General features: G+C 45.4%; 1 protein-coding gene across 1 annotated transcript in view; it reads left to right on the top strand.

The window, feature by feature from the left end:
• The window catches only part of LOC147737872 (uncharacterized), a 61,623-nt gene extending 49,873 nt beyond the window's left edge, over positions 1-11,750 (top strand). Inside the window, exon 3 of the mRNA XM_086947829.1 lies at positions 8,973-11,750. Within this exon, the coding sequence (XP_086803955.1) occupies positions 9,694-11,379 (1,686 nt within the window). The 5' untranslated portion in view covers positions 8,973-9,693 and the 3' untranslated portion in view covers positions 11,380-11,750. The remainder of the gene's footprint in view (positions 1-8,972) is intronic.
• Positions 11,751-11,992: the final 242 nt, after the last annotated feature.

Genomic DNA, 11,992 nt, shown 5'->3' on the forward strand with positions numbered 1-11,992 from the left:
GGGAGCTCAGCTGCTTTTTGGTTGGGTTTGTGCTGTACAAATACCACATGCATAGCACCTTTTTCAAAGGAAGAACACTTTGGTGACAGCAAACTTTGCTGCTGTAGAACGCAGTTGAGATAGTAAAGATCCTTGGTGGCATGCTGCACGCTTCGGATCATTTGGCGGTGCATTTCACACTGTGAAATACTTTGATTTTACGTTGTTGAGCTGTGCCTATGGCATTTGGTGTGTTTTTGAAAAGCAATGCTAAGCATCTGGTCCTTTGTAAAAGCTGTGTAGTGACTGTGTCATTGCCGGGCATGTGTGAGAGTCGCAGAGGGCACTTTATCTTTATCTTATGTGCAGGCTGAATGGGAGGGGAGGTGGGGTTGGGGTAATTTATAAAGATACCTTGAAGATGGGGACTATTGATATTGATGTGGTTACTGGACTGGAACTATTCGTCATGACCATTAAAAATGATTATGGTCTTATTTCGACAGGGATTATCTGTTACAGACCCCCCGGGGCTTTTAGTGTACAGCAGCAGCAATCACTATTGGATACCCTCACTGATATGGCAGCCACGCATCATAGATTAGTACTTTTGGGTGATTTTAGTTTGTGGTTAAATGGCTCTCTCTTGACTCTGGTTTTTATAATGTACTTCACTCATGTGAAGGTCTTGGCCTCTTTCAGCAGGTCTCCAAGGCCACTCATAAAGCTGGGCATCTTCTTGATTTCATTTTCTCAGAAACCCATCTTCTGCATATTGGCGAAATTCTGCCTATGGAATGGACGGATCACTTTCTGATTAAATTCTTTGTTAACTTTAATTCCCTTAATACTCAAGTATCTCACTCCACAACAGAATATATCAGTAGAGATTGGAAGGCTCTCACAGGGATGAGGGGTTCTGATATTGTGTTCAAGGTCAGAGATTGTTTCTCATTAGACAAGCAAGTTAGGGAGAATTATGCCTCTCTGTGTCTGAGATCACCTCGGCCTTGGACTCTTGTGCCCCCCTGAAAAAACATAGATTAGGGGCAGGGCCCCGTGGTTTAACGATACTTTGAAAGACCTGAAATTAGCGTGCAAACAGGCTGAGAGGAGATGGAGGCGAGGCTACAAGGAGATGGACAAGCTCCTGTGGAAACTCAAAATTTTGGATTATAAGAAGGAGATCAGAAGGTCTAAGGCTGTCTATTTCTCTTCCTTAATCTGCAATGCCTCTAACAGCTCTAGAAACATTTTTCACATCCTGAACAGTCTTACTAGCCCTGACTATTCTAAGAATGTGATACCCCCTCTCAAGAACTCTGTGAGAACCTGGCCAGGTTCTTCCAGGAGAAAATCCAACTGATCATTGATGATCTGGAGGGTGGACATCAGGCAGCAGGGAGTGTAGTCTCTGAGGCTACGAGCGTTGACGCTCCTGTGGTGAGTGACACTGAAGGTGTGGATATTAGCACCGCTTGTCAGGCCGCTGAATATCTATCTGAGTTTGTGCTTCTGGCGGTGGAGGATTTCAGTAGGGTGGCACGGGGTATTTCCTCCGGTTCTCCCCTGGACCCAGTATCACACAAGAGGCGGAAGCCGGGAGGTCTCTTGCCTTTCCTCTTTGTTTTAACTGTTTTTAAATTTGCATCTCGCTTTTTGCACTTCGTTTCACCTGAGTTTAAAAGGTGGGATTATTGTGTGATTATTGTGCTGTGACCCCCCAGCGCTTGTAGCGCTTCAGTCCCCTTCTCACCCCCTCCCCTCTTGCACCGGACCTGCTCTCTGCTGAGTGTTGACGCCGAGGGCAGGGCACCGTTTTTTGGCCGCCATCTTGGGTAGGGTTGGGCTTCCTGACGCGATTTGCAGCGTCATAAAAGGGACGAGAGGGCGAGTGCAGGTAATTCTGACTCTGCACGCTTTTTTCCCCCTCCTGAGGCGGAAGCCGGGAGGTCTCTTGCCTTTCCTCTTTGTTTTAACTGTTTTTAAATTTGCATCTCGCTTTTTGCACTTCGTTTCAACTGAGCTTAAAAGGTGGGATTATTGTGTGATTATTGTGCTGTGACCCCCCAGCGCTTGTAGCGCTTCAGTCCCCTTCTCACCCCCTCCCCTCTTGCACCGGACCTGCTCTCGGCTGAGTGTTGACGCCAAGGGCAGGGCACCGGTTTTTGGCCGCCATCTTGGGTAGGGTTGGGCTTCCTGACGCGATTTGCAGCGTCATAAAAGGGACGAGAGGGCGAGTGCAGGTAATTCTGACTCTGCACGCTTTTTTACCCCTCCTGAGGCGGAAGCCGGGAGGTCTCTTGCCTTTCCTGTTTGTTTTAACTGTTTTTAAATTTGCATCTCGCTTTTTGCACTTCGTTTCACCTGAGCTTAAAAGGTGGGATTATTGTGTGATTATTGTGCTGTGACCCCCCAGCGCTTGTAGCGCTTCAGTCCCCTTCTCACCCCTCCCCTCTTGCACCGGACCTGCTCTCGGCTGAGTGTTGACGCCGAGGGCAGGGCACCGGTTTTTGGCCGCCATCTTGGGTAGGGTTGGGCTTCCTGACGCGATTTGCAGCGTCATAAAAACGGGCAGGGATGACTCCGCGCAGCGGACGCGATCAGCGGGCGCGCCGGATCTGCGCCGGAGTCGTGCCAGAGTCCTGCCCGTCTGCGCCCGTCCGTGTCACGGCAGCGGACGGCGCGGCGGCAGGCTCTGGCCATAGGCTTACTTACTCTGCAGCGGATCTACTATCTTTTAATCTTAATACCGCTACCTGTCGGTATGTCTTCCCTGGCCGATTCAAAGGTAAATGCTGCTGCCCAGGCTGTGATTGGTACCCTAACATTTACCGGGCTTCTGAGGGTTTCCGTCCACTCCTGTCTAAACAGTTTAAGTGCTTATTGCTTAACACCCGTTCATTACATAGGCACACTTTAGACATCTTTGAGCTACTTACCTCTGAGAAACCTCTCTGTCTCTTGCTCACAGAAACTTGGCTCTGCGAGTCGTCTAATCCTGACATCGCGATAGCCTTTCCGCCAGATTATATTGTCTATAGACAGGATAGGACAGTGGGAAAAGGTGGTGGTGTTGCTCTTGCAGTTCTAAGATCTTTTGCCTGCACAATTACTCCATCCTTGCCTATACCTGGCTGCGAATCCCTCGCCTTTTCCATTGCACTCTCCCCGCATCAATCTTTTTCTGGGCTTCTTGTCTATAGACCTCCGGGTCTGCGGGGTTCTTTCTTCGATGACCTTCAATCTGCTATCACTGCTCTTTGCTTGAAGGTGGAAAACTGCATAATGTTAGGGGATTTTAACATCCATATGGACGTTGAGTCGGACAGTGAAACGATTAAAATCAAGGACATCACTGCTCCTCTTGGTCAAACTCCTTACATCTCAAGCGCGACTCATGATAAGGGTCACACGCTTGACCAAGTGTTCTCCACCTTTCCTCTTCTTATATCCCATCCCACCCCTGTTCTCTGGTCTGACCACTCTTTGATCAGTTTTTTAATTCAGGGCAAAAGTAAAACATCTTATACTAACTCAGACCACCTTAGGCATCCCAGAAGACCTTTGCATAAAATTACCCCCGAGAATCTTGCTCAAGCGTTTCAGGAATATCCCTGTATCCTATCTGGCCATCTGGAGAGGGATCTTGAAGCCTTCCAGGAATGGTTAACTGAAAGGCTTGATGATCTTGCTCCTCTTTCAACCCCCCCTTCATCTGTTAAGCGCAGCTCGGCTCCTTGGTTTTCTAAGTCACTTGCTCTGGCACGCCGTAACTGTAAGTTAGCCGAAAGATTCTGGCGGAAGCATTATGACCAAGAAGCTAAGTCTGCCTATAAACTATCTATTAAATCTTACCATTCTGACATTCTTGAGGCCAAAAAGAACTATTTTACAGATAGAATTGAGTCTGCGTCAAATTCCAGTAAAGAAATTTTTACCATTGTTAAAGAGTTTATCTCTCCCAAATCTAGCATAGTTCAGCATAAGTTCTCCGAACCTTGGGTAAAGGAGCTGGCCATCTTCTTCAATACAAAAATCAAATTGATTCAAGAATCTTTTCCACCAGCTGCCCCTAATGCATCATTGCATGACTCCAATCTGACGTCTTTACCTCCTGATTCCTGCCCCATTCTATCGGAGTTTCCTCCTTTATTGGAATCTAATTCTCTGGATCTTTTACTCAGGATTAAATCTGGCTCCCCGCTTGACCCGTGTCCGGCGAGCTTTTTAGCCAGGAATGCCAAGACTTTGAATTCCTTAATTTCCCCTATCTTGAACCTTTCTTTGTCCTGTGGCATGGTTCCACCAGCCTGGAAGAAGGCAATGGTCGTCCCCCTTCTAAAAAAAACAGGCCTTGATCCAGAGATACATGCTAACTACAGGCCCATATCTCTCCTGCCCAGTTTGGCTAAGATTGTCGAGAAGCACGTTCACTCTGTGCTTTCTTCCTTCCTTGAAGACCATGGGTTATTCCACTCTACCCAATCTGGCTTCCGCTCCAACTTGAGCACTGAGACCGCTCTTTTGGAAGTTAACGAAGCCATTAAGGAAGTTCTCGACGCAGGTGGAAGAGCAATGCTGGTGATGTTGGATTTGTCGGCGGCCTTCGACACCGTCCCGCATGAGGCCCTCTTGAGAAGACTTCACGAGATCGGTCTCAGAGGGACGGTGTTGAGCTGGCTGAGATCTTACCTAGCGGGTCGTCGACAAGTGGTCTGGGCCCCCCCGTACTCCGCCGAGGTGCCGCCTATGGATGTCGGAGTCCCACAAGGGTCGGTGCTGAGCCCGACCCTTTTTAACATCTTCATGACTCCTTTGGCGGTACTGGCGGAGTCAATGGGTGCCCAGATCATATCATACGCTGACGACACCCAGCTCCTCTTCACCTGCAATAAGGGCATGGAGTTCGACGGGGAGAGCATCCGTGGTTGCCTTGGGGCTGTCTTCAACTGGTTTCAGGGAAGCAGCCTCAAGTGCAACCCTGATAAATCTGAGGTGCTCTTCTTCGGCTGTCAGGCAGAACCACCCTGGCAGGAATGGTGGCCGGTTTGCATGTCCCCCCTTCCTCCTCCTCTTTGGTCGCTAAAAACCTCGGGGTCAAAATCGATAACACCCTTGCCTTGAAAACACAGATCACAGGTCTTACGGGTACCTGTTTTGGTCTATTAAAAATGATGCGTAAATTCCTTCCTATGCTCCCTTTAGCCCACAGGAAGCTGACAGTACAAGCTCTGATTTGTTCCAGGCTTGACTATTCAAATATCCTCTACCTGGTTTTGCCGGACTATCTCTTGCACAAACTCCAGGTTGTACAAAATTCTGCGGCAAGAGCCATCTTCGGCCTACCCCGGCAAGCCAGATCATCTGAGTTGCTTTCCTCCCTGCACTGGCTTCCGATCAAGAAGCGAATCACATTCAAAGCTCTTACACTGGCCCATAAGGCACTCCATTTGGTAGGGGCCTCATACATTCAGAAACGGATTTCTTTTTACAAGCCCACCAGATCTCTCCGGTCGGAAAATCTTGGCCTGGCAATGGTGCCTCCCATTAAGAAAGTCAGAATAGGTGGACGTTCCTTTAAATATCTCGCCCCCAAATTATGGAACTCCCTTCCCGTTGATCTCCGCCGCACTCCCAATCTGTTTGCCTTTAGAAAGGCTTTGAAAACCTGGCTTTTTAATCAGTAATTCTGCTATGTTTCTGTTGTCCTTCTCCTTTTTTCAGTAATGGGTCAGAAAGCGCCGGGACACTCCTTGGAGTAGCCGTGCGCTATATAAGTCACAAAAAAAAAAAAAAATTTGGAAGGAGCTTGAGGAAGAACTGTTTCCAACTCTCCGCTTGATCTGTAATCAGTCTTTAGCCAGTGGTGTGGTCCCTCCCCAATAGAAGCCAGCTCTGGTGACACCTCTGCTGAAGAAGTCTTCTCTTGATCCAGAGTGTTGTAAGAACTATAGGCCTATTTCCTTGTTGCCGTTCCCGGCCAAGATTGTGGAACGTGTGGTCAGTAAAACTTTTTCTAGGCACCTGGAGCAACATAACTTGCTGGAGGAGGTGCAGTTCGGATTTCGGCCAGCCCATGGTACCGAGACGGCCTTGGTGACCGTTATGGATGACCTTCAGAGGTGGGCAGACAGGGGTCAGGCAGCAGTGCTGATCCTGCTCAACCTGTCTGCAGCCTTTGATACGGTCAACCATGAGATCCTGCTAAGAAGATTGAGCTAGGTTGGAGTGAGGGGCTGTGCCTTACGATGGTTTCGGTCTTTTCTACAGGACAGACAGCAGGTGGTGTCCCTCCCTCCTTTTCAATCTGCCTTCTCCAACGTGTCGCATGGTGTGCCACAGGGTTCGGCAAAAAGCCCTATTTTATTTAATATTTATTTGAAACCCCTGATTGCGGTCATCAAAGCATACAATATTGACATCGTAAACTATGCTGATGACTCGCAGCTGATTCTCTCCTTTGAGGGAGAGGACTCAACATCAGTTGATGTGTTTCACAACTGTCTGCGGGACACAGCCCGTTGGCTTAAGGACAACTCATTACAATTTTATGCAGGGAAGACTGAGGTGATTTCCTGCTCAGTGAGCAGGATTCCTCATGTCCTTCCTTGCAATTTTTGGCCCTCTGGTAATTCAACCGCAGTTCGGCCTGTAAAAGCGGTCCGTAACCTGGGGATTATGTTTGACAACAAACTTACTTTGGAAGCTCAGGTTACAAAAACGAAAGCTTGCTGTTTTGTGATCATTAGATCCCTGCGGAAAATCTTCCCTTTGCTACCTCCTCAGGCGCGTGCGCTAGTGGTAAGGTGTGCGATTCTCAGTAGGTTAGACTACTGTAATGCCCTATTGCTTGACTCCCCGAAGTTCCTTTTGGACAGACTACAGAGGATCCAGTCAGCAGCAGCCAAGGTAGTCCTAGGGCTGCCTAGAAGGTCCTCTACATCTGCAGTTTTGGAAGAACTGCACTGGCATCCTCTGAGACAGAGAGTTTATTTATTTTATTTTTAGAGTTGGTGAATTCTGGCTTCAAATGGTAGCCAGTTAAGAGATTTAAGGTCAGGGGAGATGTGGGCCCTTCTTTTTAAGCCAGCGATGAGTCTCGCTGCCGCATTAGTAGATGCTCTTAGGGGAGGGCATAGCGAGACACTTCCGTAGTCCAGCCGAGAGAGACATAGAGCTTGAACCAGTTCTATTTCAATCTCTTTGCCTTGTCTTTATAGCCCTTATTAGGATGGGTCCTGCGCTAATGCCCAAAACAATGTGATTGGTATATCCCTACAAGAAGGCTCCGCTCCTCATCAGCGAGACTGATGAAGGCACCGAGGTTTAGGAAAGTCAGGTCAGGGGTTAGATCCTTTGGGGTGACAGCGGCCAAACTGTGGAACGAGCTCCTGTGGGAGATCAGACAAATTAGGGAGCTCTTCCCTTTTATAAGAAGTTTGAAAACCTGGCTGTTCCCCAAGACTTAGTTGTCTGGCCATGTATCCGACACATCTGTACTCTGAGTTGCTTAGCGCCAGGATGCCTGCAAGGTGACAGTGCGCTTTATAAGCTGAATAAATAAAAATAAATAATAAACAGTGTGTGCTGTTCTGGGGCATTCTCCATCTTGTGGAAAGAATCAGCGCACCTCAGTATTGTTCCATTAAATGTGACCACAGTGATTTGTACAGGTGATGTTGAAAAGCTTGAGTAGGAGAGACCCATGAAAGGTCATGGGAATTACATGGTTGTAAAATCTTGTTCGCAGGTTTTGTGCTGGAAAAGGAATGTTGAAAGCAGGTCTATGCATGTGAGATTGATTGATTGATTGATTGTGGGTTTCTAAAGCACTAGAATCGACTCCCGAAGGAGTATCTCTGCGCTGTAGACCGCTGGGGAACCCGTCCTGGCTTTCCCTGTGAGATGGTCCCTACTGGGTATCTCCAAGGTGAAACCAGACATCCCCGGCGTATGTGGGGGGCAGTTGTGGAGATGAGGCAAGCTAATGCCCAGAGTTGCCGAGTGTGATCCCTAGTTAGAGTAGGCACAGAGACAAGAATTATTGAGTCCGCTGACCCTGGTCCAAGACCCTGCCGCGTCGGGAATTGAACCCTGGTCCCGGGCCGTCCTCTGCTCCCGGGTCTGCCGCCTCTAACCAGTGAGCCACACCACTCCAGGTGCAGGTGAATACATTTAAGAACAGGCCCTACCTTGTATGGAGGGCAGCAGAGGTGCAGGGTATATGGACAGAGCAGTTTGACTTAAGTGATATTTTTAAGAGAGTGTTTGGGGTGCCTGACATAATCCAGGGGTGAAAGGGCGATAACAGGTTTGGCTTTGGCGCACCATCTGTGCTCTAGCTACGCTGATGCACCACAGCTGTCGACTAGTAGGCCGCCAGGCTAGTGTGCTATCTCGAGCTCTAAAGTTAGAGGTGAGACAACTAAACAACAGAGCAGCCCAGCTCAATCTCCTAGTCCATCTGTGGAACTCCCTCCCAAGTGGATAATACTGACAAATATTTGAGAGAAGTAAAACCACAAAGTAAGTTATAATCATTAAACTGCTGCTCTACTGCATATTGTGAGTGTAGTGGATGAAGCCAGGCACCTCTGCGAGCAGCAATATTTGATTTATGGCGCAACATCCTGATGTCCACCCTTCTATCTTGAGTCTTCCTGATCCATCTCACATCTCTTACTCAAAGAGCTGTTCTTGTTTTAACAAAACCTTGACCATATGCGTCTACCTAAAGCTGTAACTAGTGTATGAGTGCTATGCGAGCGCCCTTTTTTTTACTAACTTACTCATGAACACCTTTGCTGAAATAAGTAAGATGTGACATATTGAAAGCAACTTTTATGTAAATTTCTGTGTATGGTTAAATATGCTTTCATAAGTTTGAAAAAGGGTAATCAAGAGATATTTATACAATCAATTAAAAATTGTGTATACACATTCCGTTATGTTTCCCTTTTAGTAATTTTAAATCTTTTTACTTCTGACAGAAAACAATCTTTGATTGTACGAAATGTTTCAAAATAAGGAAGATAACACTGTAAATCTGCAAAGACGAAGTCCGAAATATTGAGTTGCAGTATTCAGGAAAACATAAGTGCTGTGATAGCCAGCTGAACAAGAACATAAACTGAGACATCCTGAAAGAAGGGACTAGGGACACGAGAAATTCCGTGATTCCACGAGTCTCAGCTGTGCACCTCCATGCCTCAAAAGGAAGAAATAACCTCCAGAAAATTAAGACAACACTGATAAACCTCATCTTGTGTAAACATGTCCAATAACAGCTTTGATCATGAGGTCGGTATGAGGTGGTTACAGCAGTGCTCTGCTTCCTAAAATAATACCAGGCTACCAATCAGTGCTAGAGGTATATTGCAAACTGTTTCAGAACAATCCACAGCAACCATTGAAAAGCGCAACGGAGTGGAGTCAGACAACTGAAGGTTCAAAGAAATAGGGGTTCCGCTGTCTAAAATACACAGTACCGTCCCAGTGTGCACCGGCCAGAAGGACGATGGATCTTTACCCGCATGCGTGCAGAACCATTATCCAGTCTAAAGACACAATCGCCCACGAAGAAGCCTTACACACATTATGAGATTGGGAAGTAGTTGGTGCCCATTGCACTTTATTCTTTAATCGGAAAACAAACGTGCAAAATACGACTCATACAGGGAATGCAAGAATAACACAAGTGCTTTATCAGTCATGTTGGCCCTTCAGGAAGTACAGTCAAGGGATGTACACAAGTATATACCAGACCCAGAGACACTAACCAAGAGAGAAGTCTCAGACACATGCAGTGAGAGCTTTAGTTTGTCATCAACATTGAAACCCCATCAGCAAACACACACAGGGAAAACACAATTCAAATGCACTGAATGTGTAAAGAGCTTTATTCAGTTATCAGGCCTAAAAAGACATCAACGAACACACACAGGGGAAAAACCATATAATTGCACTGAATGTATGAAGAGCTTTAGCCAGGTATCAGGACTCCAGACACATCAGCAAACACATGCTGGGAAAAAACCATATAATTGCACTGAATGTGGGAAGAGCTTTATATATTTATCAGGACTAAAACGGCATCAGAGAACACACACAGGGGGAAAACCATTCCGGTGCATTGAATGTGAAAGTAGTTTTAGTGAATCTTCGACATTAAAGATTCATCAGCGAATACACACTGGAGAAAAACCATTCAAGTGCAATGAATGTGGAAAGAGCTTTAGTCGATTACCAGACCTAAAATACCATCTGAGAACACACACAGGAGAAAAACCATATAATTGCACTGAATGTGTGAAGAGGTTTAATCATTTATCACACCTAAAACAGCATCAGCGAACACACACTGGGGAAAAACCATTCCAGTGCAGTGAATGTGGAATAAGTTTTAGTGCTTCATCAACATTAAGGAGACATCTACGAACACACACAGGGGAAAAACCATTCAATTGCAATGAATGTGGTCAGAGCTTTATATATTTATTAGGACTAAAACGGCATCAGAGAACACACACAGGGAGAAAACGATTCCAGTGCAGTGAATGTGAAAGTAGTTTTAGTGAATCTTCAACATTAAGGATTCATCAGCGAATACACACAGGGGAAACACCATTCAAGTGCAGTGAATGTTTGAAGAGCTTTAGTCGATTATCAGAACTAAAATACCATCTGAGAACACACACAGGAGAAAAACCATATAATTGCACTGAATGTGTGAAGAGGTTTAATCAATTATCACACCTAAAACAGCATCAGCGAACACACACTGGAGAAAAACCATTCCAGTGCAGTGAATGTGTAAGACGTTTTAGTGACTCATCAACATTAAGAAAACATCTGCGAACACACACAGGGGAAAAACCATTTAAGTGCAGTGAATGTGGAAGAAGTTTTAGTATTTCAGCAACATTAAGGATTCATCAGAGAACACACACAGGGGAAAAACCATTTAAGTGCAGTGAATGTGGAAGAAGTTTTAGTAATTCAGCAACATTAAGGTTTCATCAGCGAATACACACAGGGGAGAAATCATTCAAGTGCAGTGAATGTGAAAGTAGTTTTAGTCGATCTTCAACATTAAGGATTCATCAGCGAAGACACACCGGGGAAAATCAATACCAGTGCAGTGAATGTGGAAGAAGTTTTAGTGATTCATCAACATTAAGGAAGCATCAGCGAACACACACTGGAGAAAAACCATTCCAGTGCAGTGAATGTGTGAAAAGCTTTAGTCTATTATCAAACCTAAAACAGCATCAGCGAACACACACTGGGGAAAAACCATTCAAGTGCAATGAATGTGTGAAGAGCTTTAGTCGATTATCGCACCTAAAACAGCATCAGAGAACACACACTGGGGAAAACCCATTCAAGCGCAATTGATGTGGGAAGAGCTTTATATATTTATCAAGACTAAAACGGCACCAGAGAACTCACACAGGGGAAAAATCAATCAAGTGCAGTGAATGTGAAAATAGTTTTAGTGAATCTTCAACATTAAGGATTCATCAGCAAACACACACGGGAAAAAACATCCAAGTGCAGTGAATGTCTGAAGAGCTTTAGTCGATTATCAGACCGAAAGCACCATCAAAGAACACACACAGGAGAAAAACCATATAATTGCAGAGAATGTTTGAAGAGGTTTAGTCGATTATCACAACTAAAACAGCATCAGAGAACACACTAGGGAAAAACAATATCATTGCCATGAATCTAGAAGTAGTTTTAGTGAATCATCAACATTAAGAAAATATCAGCGAATACACACTGTAAAAACCATTCAAGTGCAAGGACATATATATATATATATATATATATATATATATATATATATATATATATATATATATATATATATATATATATATATATATATATAATCAGATACAAAACTGCATCAGAAAACACGCACAGGAATCATTCAAGTGCAGTGAATGTTGAAGTAGGTTTTATGAATATTCAATATTAAGTACTGATCAGCGAACACACACGG

This window comes from Lissotriton vulgaris, chromosome 1_1, assembly GCF_964263255.1.
Source record: "Lissotriton vulgaris chromosome 1_1, aLisVul1.2, whole genome shotgun sequence".
Lineage (NCBI taxonomy): Eukaryota > Metazoa > Chordata > Amphibia > Caudata > Salamandridae > Lissotriton > Lissotriton vulgaris.